This window comes from Frankliniella occidentalis, unplaced genomic scaffold (genome assembly GCF_000697945.3).
Source record: "Frankliniella occidentalis isolate FOCC.00 unplaced genomic scaffold, Focc_3.1 Scaffold35, whole genome shotgun sequence".
In the NCBI taxonomy this organism is placed as follows: domain Eukaryota; kingdom Metazoa; phylum Arthropoda; class Insecta; order Thysanoptera; family Thripidae; genus Frankliniella; species Frankliniella occidentalis.
Window position 1 is genome coordinate 1464029 of NW_026267165.1, and position 13037 is coordinate 1477065.

A 13037-nucleotide genomic window follows, 5' to 3' on the forward strand; every position below is an offset into this window, starting at 1 on the left:
TGATAATAATTCATCATGAAGAAAATAGATGTATATGCATCTAAATTATCTTTCAGTACAAATTCTTTTTACTAACATTTAAATATTTACATATGTACATGCACCAAAATGTTGACTTTGAAGTAAATATATGAAAAGAAAAAAAGTACAAATCTCTAAAATCCATACTTGGACTGTGTTTGTTTGCGAGTCTGACGATTGTTTGCCCATTGGTTCTTAAGCTCCAGTTCATTTTCTTTAGCCTGTGAGGGATCAACAAAGTACGACGTTAATCTTTTATCCAAAACAGCAATGAACATAAGCAAGTTATGGAATACTTACAATATGGGCCAGGTATGTGATTTGGTGTTTCCTTTTCTGTTGTGAGCTTGGTCCAAACATCCCTTTCTTACTACTATGTCTTGGTTGTTCTTCAGTCAACTGCTTGGTGAGCCATTCTCTCTGGTCAGGCATAATATCATTACTAGACACGTCCATAATCTGTATTTCCTCACGGTTTCGCCCTTTCCTTCCACACAGTTTTTGAATCTGAAAACAATGAAAAGAGACATTTAATAGAGATCGGCAAAGTAACAAATGGAATGTCAGTGCAATCTTCAATATTAAGAAGTTTAAATATGTGTGTTACTCACAGCCTCATCATCAAGTTGCAGATCTTGACTGCCTGAAAACCCAATGTAGTTTTGGCCAGAATCAGCCTGGGGAAGTGCATCAGTTTCCATCTGCTGGTTCTGTTGATCGTACTGATAGTCTCCATACACAGTACTCTGTTGATATGAAGTAGAGGGATCTTCATACGCAACAGAGGGACCTGGATTATGATAGGTACTAGAAGATGCTATCAAGTTCATTTCAGCAGCTGGAATTTCTGGAAGTTTATCCTCTTTGTTTAATGAGAAGAAGTCAACCTGGTCTCCTTCCCCATCAGATTCTGGATCAGAATCTGGCTGCTTTCTCTTAGATGTTTTGGGAATAATTTTCTTTGGAGGAGGTGCTGGGGTGGGTTTCCTGGTTAGAACATTGGGGACTAAGGACCGTTTTGCCTCCTTTATGGTAGCCTGCTTTGGTGGTGGCAGTAGTGCAAATAGTCCTGATCCTTTCTGTAAACGGTGGAATATATTAAGAACTCTGCTGACAATGGTGGTACACACAGGAAAATGTTACTACAGATACTCACAACCGATGGTAGAAGTTTTTTCTTTGTTTTTGGTTCATCCTCATCCTCTGGAAACTAAAAAGAGAAGTGTAAGAATATTATTGACAATTAGTACTTTTATGTGATGCATTGCCATTTATGCCTTACATCTGAAAGGGATGGTATCATGATCTTCACAGTCCCTTTTCTAGCTTTACCCTTCCGATCCTGGGGTGCCAATAATGAACTTTCAAGGAGTGATAATGTAGAATGATGTTTAGGTGCTGGAAGTTTTGATCCAAGTGCTAAGCTTTCACCAGCTTCTATGTCTTCGATTTCTACCCCATCTGCAGTCTTAGGTGCTGGCAACTTGGAACTAAGCTGAACTTTTTTGCTAACACCTTCTGTTTCGGATGACGCCAATTTTGAATGAAGGACGGAGGCTGGTGCAGTTCTTGACAGTGCTTGAGAGGAAGGGCCATCACTATTACCGATGATCCCATTGCTAGGCTTTGACACGGTGGGTTTCTCATCATTTTTCACTTGTTCTATTTCATTATCACTCTCATTTTCACTTTCGCCACTGCTACCATAGGCTACCAGAGACATCATCTGCGCACACAAACAGACCAAATTCGAAACTTCTGATTAATGCATTTGGTTCCATTCAAGGTCTTAGAGCAGTTGAAAATCAAATACCAGAAATTAAGACATAAACACACGCCTCAGTTCAAGATAAAGAGAACAGTTTACTTAACAAATATAGGTTATAATATGACACTGTTGATTTATACATTAACTTTTAATACCTTGCTGAGAAAAATAGAAGACACTCAGAATGTATAGTTGAACAAGTTCAAATGAAACTTCTTAAATTAATTTGACTTGAACTTTAACGCAAATAATCAAGCACTCAAGCAGAACGCAGTGACAGACATTTGTGTTTTATTCTAAATTTCCTGGAGGGCAGTGACTTGTGTTTACAACCGACTAACCCCCAACCCAACAGGTAGCGCACGACGGTGAGGTAGCTGTTTATTTCAGATTTTGGTAAGTAATTTGTGTTAGGACCTTGGAAACTTTGCTATTTTGAAAATTATTGCTGGTTCAGTATATATTTTATGTTGTCTACCTATTTTATTTTGAGTTTAATTAGATTTAATGGTCGTTTACCTGGTAGACTAAGTGGAGTTTTGCTGTCATTCACCACCTTTGTTTCAGAGTAATCACATTTATGGCGCAAAATGGCTTGTGTTGAGTCTCTTGAAAAACTATCTCTTCTGGATGTGTCAGAGCCATCTGTTATCAAACCTTTCATCCAACAATCACCATTGAAAGAGACAGTTACTGCAGCAAAAATCGACGGAGTTCATACAGACATTGTCATCACCGAATTTGTGTATGTATCTGTGTTTCTTCGGACGAATATATTCCTTCACTTCATTATCTTTTATATTTCAATCTTTTTAGGAATCGCATTTTTATTGTGCTTACTCAGCGACAGTCATTTTCAAGCCTACTCCTTGTCTCAAAGGACGGTCCTAAAACTTTCGAAGGGAAAGCTGAAGACATATACACTGTGAAGTATGTTCACGAATCTAATATTTTATTGGTCATGTCGCATTTATTAACAGTCATGAATGTATTCATCATTTGAGAACTATTGTTGTAGGTCGATTTTTGGAGTAGATAGTGAGCAAAGCGGAAACCTTGTTGCTCGCTTTCTGAGTGAGCATACTTGCATGAACAAGCCTGCTTTATTTGCACTGGGCTTGAAGGACCATAGTCCTCGTACAGTCAGAGCACTCAGAGATATAATCAATCAACACAAGAGTTGGTGACTTAAACTATGGCTTCATCAAGCAAGTCTACTACCTTTGGCCAACTTGTAATTGGACCTCCAGGCAGTGGGAAAACAACTTACAGTAAGGCCATGAGTACATTTTTAGAGTCTATTGGAAGGAAAGTTATTGTAGTGAATGTTGGTGAGTTTCAATTATACCTGACTTTTCAGTGAACTAAAATTCCTTGATGAAACTCACTCTTGTGTTTGCTTTTCTAGACCCTGCAAACGATGACCTTTGCTATAAGGCAGCCATTGATGTGTCAGAGCTCATTACTGTTCAAGATGCCATGCTCCATATGCATTTGGGACCAAATGGTGGTTTAGTTTACTCAATGGAATATCTTTTGCAAAACATAGATTGGTTCTTGCAAAAACTTGCCAAGTATCGTGACCATTATGTAATATTTGATTTCCCTGGCCAGGTAAGTCCTCAACATTGTTATCAGGATTACTCTTTCCTGTCAAATTTGTGTCACTCTCTTTATTTGTAGGTGGAGCTGTACACTCACCATGAATCTATCAGAAATTTGATATCCCATTTGGAGAGTGCTGGCTTTAGATTGTGTGCTGTACATCTAGTAGACTCTCATTACTGTAGTGATCCTGGTAATAATTTTTAAGTTGAAAGATGTAATTTTTATTTTATCAGTGTTCTAACTTATTTGTTACTGTTTTCCTATAGGAAAATTTATTTCTACCCTGCTCTTATCACTCACTGCAATGCTTCACTTAGGATTGCCACATGTGAATTTGCTTTCTAAGATGGATGTTATGCATCAATATAAAGACCGACTCCTTTTTGGTATTGACTTTTATACAGATGTTCTTGACCTCCAATATTTGTTGGAAGCTCTAGATGAAGACCCCTTTTCCAAGAAGTAAGTCATGTTTTTCTTTTCGTATTTAAACTTGGTATTATTTTGTTCTTCTATTCTTATTACACATTGGCTTCCTAACATCTTTAGGTACAGGAAGCTAAATGCAGCCCTTGTGTCACTTGTTGAAGACTTCAGCTTAGTGACATTTCTTCCTTTAAATTCTAAAGACCAGAAGAGTCTGTTGAAAGTTAGGAGTGCTGTGGATAAGGCAAGTGGTTGGGTGTATGGTCAAGGAGAAGAACGGAGTGTCCAGCAGTTATTGGCCTGTGCTGTTGGTGCTGAGACAGAGCAAGAAAGAATTGGTGATCTAAAAGACTCTTTGATGGACACTGATGATGGGGATAATCGTTAGAGTTATGGATTGCCGTCAGGAGATATAATTGTATAAGATAAAAATAAAGTACTTGTGAAATCAATATTTTTAAATCTTGTTTTATATATACATATACAAAGCTCTTACACGATAGGCGTCTTGAACTCAGCAATTAGGCGCCACCGGGGGATTTGGAAAATGCCGCCGCGCCTAGAGGCGTACTAAAGAGTGCTGAGAGAACTCTGCTCTAAGTGCTGCTGTCATTTGCTAAGGCATTGCTGGAATTTTAACTTTGCATGTGGACAATTGCGAAGTGACACCCATTTATATAATTGACTTGACTAAACATTGAGAGCGCAACGACAAGCCTTTGCACACCACCGGTACACCACGACCCGGCCTTCCCTCGGTGGAAAACTACGTTTCCCCCTTCCCCTCCCCCCTTTCTATTGGCACAACACCGAAAAATCTTCGTACACAACAGCTGATAAATAGGCAGAGAAAAGGGCAGAAGCAGGCCGCCGGCAGGCCCAGGCAGGCCTGTGTTGTCATGGTACTTTTTTCCATTTTCATTCTTGTCAACTTAAATAATATATCTCAATCAATCATACCCCAAATTTAATGATTTGAAGTGCATTTTATTCTAACCTAGTGTCCATTCAATGTTTTAATTTGTATATAGGTTTTTATTCATCAAAAATATGGCGACACAATTGTCTTCAATGTTGGTCCATCCAATGAGAATTCATCCTGGTGAAGATGTATTAAATGTACTTCAGGAATTTGTACGGACAAATGATCTGAAAGCTGCTTTCATAGTGACATGTGTTGGCAGTGTTAAGCGTGTCAAGTTACGATTTGCCACAGATTCAGAGGGTAAAGAAGCGGTGTGTATCAATTGACATCCGATTCGTTTCAAAATGAGATTTTCAGATTTATTAATCTGATCCCCGTTTCCAGATTTCAGATATTGTAGAAAACATGGAAATATGTTCTTTGGTCGGAACTGTTGCCCAAGATGGGAGTCACATTCATGGAACATTTGGTAATGTTAAAGGACACACTGTATCAGGTCATGTCATGGGTAACATGGAGGTTCAGACTACTGTAGAAATAGTTATTGGTAATGCAGTTGGTTACCATTTCAGTAGAGAATTAGATGACAAGACTGGCTTTAAGGAGCTTGTGGTAGAGAAGGAAAAAATATAAATCCACCCTCCAACTTGTGATGTCAACAAGAAGCCAAAAAAATAAAAGACTAATACGCCATTTTTGTTTCTATTTTCTGTTAACAAGTTTTAATACAAAACATATTCGCTAACTTTACAGTAACATTGAAATAAATACAAAATAAGTAAAAGAACTTCCCAGAACTCCCACACACATTCGACAACAAAGGAATATTTATCTAATTAAATGGAACTCTCACGTCCAATATCATGAAGAACTAGTAAGACTTGCCATTAACAACTCCATTTTGTTCAAGAAGTTTTTTCCTTCCATCTTGTCCCACCGAACTTCCTTAAAACCACCACCTAGATTTTCCCATTTGCGGTCCTTCACAAGTTGACCCGGGTAAAAGTCTTTTCTTGGTGAATGAGCGATTGAGACATGTACTCCAGCTTGAGGTTCACATCGCACAGCTATCAATCGATCACCCATGGGAGAGGCAAGCATACAACTGCTTGCATTACCCATCTGTTGTACTTCTCCCACACCTAGGTGTGTGTTGTTAGAAAGAAGCTGCCAGCCCATACACTTTGCAAGTGCTTGAACGGCTGTGATTTGATGTTGTTGTATCTGAAAGTAAATATTCTCATCAGTTTAATGGGTTCCAACAATTAAAAACCTATTACAACTTTAAAAAGGCAAAACTTGTCAAATGTTTCTCTGGAAGGATAAATAGAATACACAAACCTGACAAATAAGAAGATCTCGCAATTCCTGAATTTCATATGACATGTTCATGACACTGCCGTCCCTGCAAATGCATTTTAAGGACTTTTTCCCAACATGAATTATCAGAAGAGTGCGGCAGATCTATAGCGAAAATGAAAGACATGTTAATCTACATAGAGCAAAGTATCTAGAGTACCTCTGCAACAGCAGCATAAGTGAATAAAGAATATTTTACTCACAGTGTCATATCCATGAGTCATAATATTGACTTTTACACAAGCTTTGGTTGGGGAGTTGATTGAATTCCAATGTGAAATAATGAGAGGATCTCTAACTTCCTTGGCAATAGTATCTAGCACATACTCTGTACGCCTTCTCATTGTAAAATGTTGAGTTTGTTCAATAATTTGCTCAAGTAAGGTTTTGCTGCACGTGAAAAGGGAGTTTTGAAAATTTACATTGTACACTCATAGTTAGAGAAGCAATAAAAGAATTACATTTTAACTAGTACCTCTTAGACATCTCCATTAACTCATGACGATCAACAGCGGAAGGTCCTGCTAAACATCGCTGTTTACTTGGGCCAAGGGGTCCAGATGATGGATGGGGAAAAGGATGGTGAGTGTTCTTATGGTGCACCTCTCTCAGTAATTGATGAATGGAATGTTCAAGAACATGGTCATGATCGGATTTCTTCTGCTGAGGAGGTCCTGACTTTTTATTCTTGGTGGCTGTGCTGTGGCAAAGTCCAATGATGAGCTGGATTCCAGGTAAGATCTGTCAAAGTATAAAATGAATGTTAAAAATTTACAGCTGTTATCCCACTGGTGTTGCATTAGTAAGCACAACAGATATAGTGTGAGTTTTTTTTTCCAATGTAACCATATAAAGTCAATGTACTCTTTGACAGTTGTTTTCATAATACTGTAAAATCTTGAAACTTAGATAAAAAAATAAATTAGATGTGTACTTACGGAGGCTACAATTTGATTTCCAACAACCATGTGTGGAATAGGGCCAGGCAATTGGACAGCTTCCTTGGCAAGCTGGTTAAACAGTTCTTTACAAAATAAAACATTTTGAGCAGCTTCAAGTTTCTTTTGCCAATGCATATCAGGCATTGGGCCTGCTGTATTTAAGGTAGATGATGTAACGGTTGTAGAAAATAATGCTTCATCATCTATGGAGAAATATAAAAGATAATTTAAGTTTGATAATCATCCTTTATCACTATGATATTCTTTCTTAAGCCTGAATATCACACCTTTACGGCAATGGACTTCTATGTATGCAACTCCTTGAAGTTCACTTGGAAGAGTTACTCTCAAAGCTGATGGTGTTTTAGGTGGAGGTGCCACAGCACTAGGTGATTGCGGTGGACTCCAGCCAGAAGACGGTTCTTCTTCTGCCTTTGTGACTTCAAACATACCACTTGAAGCAAATTTGGATCCAGCTGAAGAAAAAGATAATCTTAGAATTCCCACTCCAAATCATACTGCGCAACTCTAAATCATGTCATGGACTGTAGCTTGAGCCTGACCTGTACGATAGCTGACGTCTCCTATGATGGAGTTTCCAACTTTCTTAAGCCTCCAATTCTTTCGTAGAGCCAGTAATTCTATGTGAAAATCTGAGGCAGCTCGGTTACGAGCAGCCTCGCTTTGACTAGTTCGTAATCTTTCAGCACCAGTTAAAAGAACTGTAGCTGCACCCCCAAGAGCCTTAAGAAAACAAGAGCCGGGTGGCACATTGATATTAAGTCTACTAAAGCGGAATTGATTACTTGGCAGATGAAAAAAAAATAACTTACCTTCTTTCTTGCATATACTGTTACCATCGCCTTGGTTTCTGGTGGTTCTTGAGGTACTGGATCCAGCACAAGATATCGCTTCTCTTTAGCAATTGCTAGGACATCAGACAGAACACAAACCTCTGTAAATGCATTCCTGACAAAAACAGTACAATGATTTTTTTTTAAATTAAAGAGACATGAGGGAAAACCCAATAATTTACTTTAGTTTGTTCCGAACAGAATCCCAGGGCCACAATGAAGATTGGTACGCTGCCGGATCTTTAGCATCCTCTTCTGTCTTGTCGACAACTTTTTCCTCCTTTTCATCCTGGCCTTTTCCAAAATCAATTTTTGCAGCAAGCTTTGATAAGCTCTCTGACATAGAGAGTGGTCTAGAGGGAAGACAAAACGTATCATGAAACACATGTATATTGAATAGTATTGCTAAGTAAAGTTCAATTTCGTTGAAATTTGAAGAACAATTGATTGACCGGGATGACGGTCTAGCAGAAAGCGGCTTGTCAACAAAATTAGTTTCTGATAGAAGTATGCAATTTTCACGCAACAAATATATTTCAAATTAATTGTACAGCAAAATAGCGTAAACGTAGGTCATAATATAACATTTAAAATGGTCTCTTTAAGGTAAAAAGCATAAAAATTAAAGGAAAGGGAGAGATGAGCGAACGACACTTAGCCTCACAAGGGCATATAAATTAGAAAACGCATTTTTTGCTGCACGAAACCACTTCCTAAATTAGATAAAGTAAAAACAATAAGCTTACTGTTGATAAACTTCAGTTCCATCGTAAGCTATTTCCTGAATTTGATTTTCTATGGGAGCTTCAATCGCAACGTTCACCGAGTACGCCATGTTTGTTGACGTTTGAATTGTTGTTGTTTTGGTTTTGTAGAAGGCGGCGTGAGGAGGCAACCTTCAAAAGAATAAAATGAAGGTGTAAAGCGAAAACTGAAATGTTCTTTCGACGAAAACGTTAGTATTAAGTGTATTCCTACGATATAGAACAGTGTTGGACAATAATTTAGGCAAAATTTGATTCAAAAATTGTTTTAATACATGGGTAATTGACTGATATAGTTTGGAATCAAGAAGTTGGTACTACTTGTCGGTCGCGTTCTGTGATTCGCTGAGAGCGATGAGAGCTAAGCGCCTCGGCATTCAAACGTTAAATAGTGGTAGTTCCACAATTCTCTCTTCTCAAGCTTCCTTAGGTAATGCTTATTCAAAGTCCGCAAAGACTTAAGACTGACGGGAGCGATACGAAAAGGAATCTCTATAAATCTCGAGTAATCTTGGTAATCATGGGTAAACTTTGGTAATCGTTGGTAATTTGGTAACCGAGTAATTGGTAATCTTTGACAACCGAGTAACCGGTAATCTTTAGGCATCTCCTGGGCAATCTCAGAGGCAATCCTTGACAAACCCTAGTAATCCTGGGGAATCCTTGCACGTAATTGTGTTATTTGATAGTCCTGTGGGTACCTGTTTTTTTCCCGAGTCGGGCACCCTTTGCAAAGGCCCAATGAAGTTCGAGAGTGTGCCACACGTAATGCCGTTTTCGCGAGTGGCCACACAGACCAACATGGGTGATATTTTACGATGCAACCGAAGCACACCTTTTCACTGCACGGTAAAAATGGTTTGTTGTATTTCAAGACCTGGTCCATAAGATCCAAGACCGGGTCTTATTGTAATACAAGAAACTTTTTTCACCGTGTGGTAAAAAAAGGTTTTAAGTCACACCTTTGCAGAAAGAGTCGCAGAATTTTTGTTAAGGCACGAAAGAGCTCTAAAGGTGCTGAAGTTAGAGCCTTTGGCAGTTTTAATGCGACTTACTACCTACCTTTGTTTTTCCAGCGCTTATGCACGGTGCACTAAAAATTCGGAAAAGAAGAGCTCAACGGAAGGAAGTATAGGTCAGCGAGAAACGGGTCGGAAAGCCTCACTTCCTTTCAAGTATGAAGGAGCAAGCGGAATCTCATTGTCACCCCGCCTTCCCTGGACCCAACCCAGAAGACCCCCTCTCTCCTCTTCTTTCTCTTTCTGCGCGCCACTGCCAAGTGTTGTTTTCTCCCTCACTCGCGGACCCCCGCGTATCGATCTCGCGCTTTTGCACGCAGCCCCCCTCCCTCTCCGACCCCAGCAACAGGCCCCGCGAGCTCGGGCCATTCCTGCAAGGGTCTCGTCTTGGGGGCGAAGAAGAACAGTAGACAAAATCAAACGCAAGTAAAATATCTTGAAGAATACCTGTCGACCTTTCTCTTGCCATCCTGTCTGCGAGCAAACGGGACAGATACGTCCGAACTAGTCGTGGCAGTGCAGCGTCTCGTGGCCGTGGCCGCGTCGGGCACCGCGCGCATATCTTAAAAAGTAAAGAGGCGGGTCCCTGTGCCAGGCCATGGCCAGGCGTTTCGCCCGTAACGGTCACCTCGTCGCCATCCCGACCCTCGTCTCGACTCCTCTCGGGTGGCAACTTGCGGATGATGCGTCCTCTGGAGCCTCCCTCTGGAGCGGCACGGCCAGCCCGGGCCTAGCGGAGGCCAAGCACGCCGTCCCGAAGGACAGATTCCTGGCTTTCCACGCGACCGACCCTTACATACAGGGGGCAGAATAACGAAACATACTCATTGGTACTGTGACCTTTCTAGCGTATAGCTGTTTAGTCGGATTAGGCGAATAGCGCTTTGAGAAAGAGAAATACTTGCCCTGAAAAATGCAACCGTATCAATACAGAGTACAGAGTGGTCCACATCCCTTCTTTTATTTTACCTATACTGTATCGCATGCAGGCGTGCGGGAGGGCCTGCCGTCCGAGCTGCCGTCGCTCACCTCGGCGCCTTCCGCTCCGTGTGAGTATACAACCCGTCAGCACGCCGGCATCCCGTACAGCACAAGAAAAATAAAGGAAGGGGTCTGTGGACCACCCTCCCTGTGTATTGATACTATGTACAGACGACTAGGACCAGGCAAGCGCGGCGCCCGCCGAAACGTGGAGGGAGCACACTGAATATTTGTAAGAAAAGTGTGAAGGCAAAAGAGAATTACCGAGTCACTTTCTTCAAAAAGTAAATCATCTCCCATTTTCGTCCATTTCATATTCATACCGCTCGGCCCCGCTGCCGCCGTCACGCACACGAGTCATTCGTTCCGCCGGCCGGAGGATCCCCTGGGGATGAATGATGCATGAGCGAGGCGAGCAGTGAGGTGCCACCGGGCGCCACACCGCCGGGTGCCACACCGCCGGGTGCCACACCACCGGGTGCCACACCACCGGGTGCCGCTTCAGCAGGTGACGCCGTTCGTCTGTCTGGTTCAGGTACCACCGGGTGCCACACTACCGGGCGCCACACCACCGGGTGCCGCACTAGCAGGTGCCGCCGTCCAGGTACCACCAGGAGCCACACCACCGGGAGCCACACCACCGGGTGCCACATCACTCACTAGGTGCCACCGGTGCCACACCACAATGTGCCACTAGGTGCCACTGCCACCGGGCACCGCCAGGTGCTCCAGGGTGCCACCAGGCGCCAACACACCGACTGCCACCCCGCCGGTGGTCTTAAAGTGCCGTGCCGTCCGCGACTTGTGTGACGACGGGGCCTGCCGCAGCTACGTGGGCGATGGCAATGGTAAGGGCATGGCCCACAGCGCGTGGATGCATCTAATCTCTCAACAGATTGTACGGGGTGGCCCGCAGACCCCGGAATATTGCTTAGTTATACTGTACCACATGGGGCAAGCGGGTGGGCTCGCCTGACCATCCAGAAAGTGTACGCCCGCCATTTGCCGTTGCGAAACTGCCCAGTTCAGCCAATGCGAGCTCCCACAACGCCCGATAGGTAGGCAACATCTTGCCTGCAGTGCACGCGTGTACTGCTGGGTGGTCTACCCTGAGTTTTGCAGGCGCCGAGCTCCTGTTCTTTGCGGAGCGAATCTTGAAACAGCGGACGTACTTTCTAGACGATCCCTAATACACTGTAAAACATTAGTCTTGGATACGGAGCCTGTCACGGCGTTCCGTACCTCACTTTTGGGAGTGATTTTCGAAAGTGGTTCGGAGATTTGCCGTACATGGCCACCGTACCAACGATTTTTACATGGGCTAGCATAGGGAAGGGGGTACGGAACGCCGTAACAGACTCCGTACTCAAGACGAAGACCTTGGGATCAAAATTAGCAGGACTTTTTCCGTACTTTTCCGTACCCTGGCTCCGTACCCACGTTTTTTTTACATGGGCTCTTATGGGAAGAGGGTACGAAACCCAAGGTACGGAGACGCCGTAGGTTAAGTAAACGGCATATTTCCGTATAGGCAACCGTGATTATTTTTTACAGTCTGATTGTGCTCCAGGGTCTGTGGGCCACCTTGTATTTGCACGCCTATACATGCATTTCAGTCAGACATACATTTATACAAACGAGCTTAGTCGCTCTGAAACCTATGAAGTGATTACATTCAACAGTGTAGTGTGCCCAGCAAACTTGAAGTGTTAATGTTGAAAAACAAAGCACACACAAAAAATCAACGAAAAGGCCCTAAAAACGACACGTACGTATATGCTGCTGTACATTTTACGACGAAAGTGTTGAAAATTGAGGACGTCATTAAGCGCGGGCTCTGCTTTTTGTGGCGCGGCGCTGCGCGGGGCGTGCTCGGCGACCGTATGCCACCCGCCCCATTCGCTTGATTATTTTGTGGCGTGGCGCGGGCGCAGCAGCGTGCCGCGCGGTGCCGTGGAATCCCCGCCAATGACATCCGCCGGGAAAATGCGCGCAGACCGCGCGTCGTTGGTGACTGCTGCGTGTCGGGGGGCGACGGTGAGCAAAGGGGAGGTGGGGGGAGGGAGGGGGTTATGCCATGAGTCCGCATGTCATTCCGGCCAGGGGTATATCATACCACCCGCGGCACCCGGGCGATCTCAGCTCGAATAAGGCATCGCGGTCATACTACACACACATACACACACGCTCGCGTGCACGCGCACACACACATGCACGCATGAACACACACACAATCAACCACGCCCCATTACCGTGTAAATCGGTCACGCGCACATTTATACGTTCCACCATGTGATATCGTCCCCGTCCTATCTCTCCTACTCCCCCCCCCCTCTCTGCTCCAGGGTGCCACCAGGCGCCAACACACCGA

General features: G+C 43.1%; 5 protein-coding genes across 7 annotated transcripts in view; 3 read left to right on the top strand and 2 right to left on the bottom strand.

Moving 5' to 3' along the window:
* Positions 1–45: 45 nt before the first annotated feature.
* LOC113212785 (proline-rich protein PRCC) lies at positions 46–2086 on the bottom strand. 2 transcript variants are annotated; one of them, XM_026431603.2, is made up of 6 exons: positions 1945–2086; positions 1304–1747; positions 1178–1231; positions 633–1100; positions 322–528; positions 46–242 (listed from the first exon to the last, which is right to left on the bottom strand). In XM_026431603.2, exons 2-6 carry the CDS (start codon positions 1745–1747, stop codon positions 156–158), a joined length of 1260 nt encoding a protein of 419 aa, XP_026287388.1. In that variant the 5' UTR covers positions 1945–2086; the 3' UTR covers positions 46–155. The 2 variants fall into 2 exon arrangements, with proteins under 2 accessions (XP_026287388.1, XP_026287389.1); XM_026431604.2 differs by lacking the exon at positions 1945–2086 and adding an exon at positions 1835–1925.
* On the top strand, positions 2052–2976 carry LOC127749149 (proteasome assembly chaperone 3-like). The gene is made up of 4 exons (XM_052266136.1): positions 2052–2185; positions 2357–2534; positions 2606–2719; positions 2808–2976. The coding sequence occupies exons 2-4, from the start codon at positions 2380–2382 to the stop codon at positions 2974–2976; spliced, it is 438 nt and encodes a 145-aa protein (XP_052122096.1). The 5' UTR covers positions 2052–2185; positions 2357–2379.
* LOC113212786 (GPN-loop GTPase 2) lies at positions 2971–4275 on the top strand. The gene is made up of 5 exons (XM_026431606.2): positions 2971–3120; positions 3198–3403; positions 3473–3587; positions 3664–3859; positions 3947–4275. Exons 1-5 carry the CDS (start codon positions 2985–2987, stop codon positions 4209–4211), a joined length of 918 nt encoding a protein of 305 aa, XP_026287391.1. The 5' UTR covers positions 2971–2984; the 3' UTR covers positions 4212–4275.
* Positions 4276–4382: 107 nt separating this feature from the next.
* LOC113212781 (bifunctional protein GlmU-like) lies at positions 4383–5441 on the top strand. 2 transcript variants are annotated; one of them, XM_052266138.1, is made up of 3 exons: positions 4383–4725; positions 4855–5059; positions 5133–5441. In XM_052266138.1, exons 2-3 carry the CDS (start codon positions 4874–4876, stop codon positions 5379–5381), a joined length of 435 nt encoding a protein of 144 aa, XP_052122098.1. In that variant the 5' UTR covers positions 4383–4725; positions 4855–4873; the 3' UTR covers positions 5382–5441. The 2 variants fall into 2 exon arrangements, with proteins under 2 accessions (XP_052122098.1, XP_026287384.1); XM_026431599.2 differs by lacking the exon at positions 4383–4725 and having other exon boundaries at positions 4739–5059.
* The window catches only part of LOC113212780 (mediator of RNA polymerase II transcription subunit 17), a 41697-nt gene continuing 34096 nt past the window's right edge, over positions 5437–13037 (bottom strand). Inside the window, exons 2-11 of the mRNA XM_052266127.1 lie at positions 8649–8798; positions 8085–8255; positions 7882–8017; positions 7612–7792; positions 7336–7524; positions 7046–7251; positions 6583–6848; positions 6311–6497; positions 6090–6212; positions 5437–5972 (exon numbers count right to left, since the gene is read on the bottom strand). Coding sequence (XP_052122087.1) covers positions 5610–5972; positions 6090–6212; positions 6311–6497; positions 6583–6848; positions 7046–7251; positions 7336–7524; positions 7612–7792; positions 7882–8017; positions 8085–8255; positions 8649–8737 — 1911 coding nt within the window. The 5' untranslated portion in view covers positions 8738–8798 and the 3' untranslated portion in view covers positions 5437–5609. The remainder of the gene's footprint in view (positions 5973–6089; positions 6213–6310; positions 6498–6582; positions 6849–7045; positions 7252–7335; positions 7525–7611; positions 7793–7881; positions 8018–8084; positions 8256–8648; positions 8799–13037) is intronic.

What these genes read in the sequence shown, in the direction of transcription:
- LOC113212785 (XM_026431603.2), bottom strand. Translation starts at nt 1,747, where the DNA reads ATGATGTCTCTGGTAGCCTATGGTAGCAGTGGCGAAAGTGAAAATGAG. An exon ending in TGATACCATCCCTTTCAGAT is followed by an intron (nt 1,232 to 1,303) that starts GTAAGGCATAAA and finishes TTCTCTTTTTAG; the next exon opens with TTTCCAGAGGATGAGGATGA. An exon ending in AAAAACTTCTACCATCGGTT is followed by an intron (nt 1,101 to 1,177) that starts GTGAGTATCTGT and finishes CACCGTTTACAG; the next exon opens with AAAGGATCAGGACTATTTGC.
- LOC127749149 (XM_052266136.1), top strand. Translation starts at nt 2,380, where the DNA reads ATGGCTTGTGTTGAGTCTCTTGAAAAACTATCTCTTCTGGATGTGTCA. An exon ending in ATTGTCATCACCGAATTTGT is followed by an intron (nt 2,535 to 2,605) that starts GTATGTATCTGT and finishes CAATCTTTTTAG; the next exon opens with GAATCGCATTTTTATTGTGC. An exon ending in GAAGACATATACACTGTGAA is followed by an intron (nt 2,720 to 2,807) that starts GTATGTTCACGA and finishes CTATTGTTGTAG; the next exon opens with GTCGATTTTTGGAGTAGATA.
- LOC113212786 (XM_026431606.2), top strand. Translation starts at nt 2,985, where the DNA reads ATGGCTTCATCAAGCAAGTCTACTACCTTTGGCCAACTTGTAATTGGA. An exon ending in AGTTATTGTAGTGAATGTTG is followed by an intron (nt 3,121 to 3,197) that starts GTGAGTTTCAAT and finishes TTGCTTTTCTAG; the next exon opens with ACCCTGCAAACGATGACCTT. An exon ending in TATTTGATTTCCCTGGCCAG is followed by an intron (nt 3,404 to 3,472) that starts GTAAGTCCTCAA and finishes CTTTATTTGTAG; the next exon opens with GTGGAGCTGTACACTCACCA.
- LOC113212781 (XM_052266138.1), top strand. Translation starts at nt 4,874, where the DNA reads ATGGCGACACAATTGTCTTCAATGTTGGTCCATCCAATGAGAATTCAT. An exon ending in ATTCAGAGGGTAAAGAAGCG is followed by an intron (nt 5,060 to 5,132) that starts GTGTGTATCAAT and finishes CCCCGTTTCCAG; the next exon opens with ATTTCAGATATTGTAGAAAA.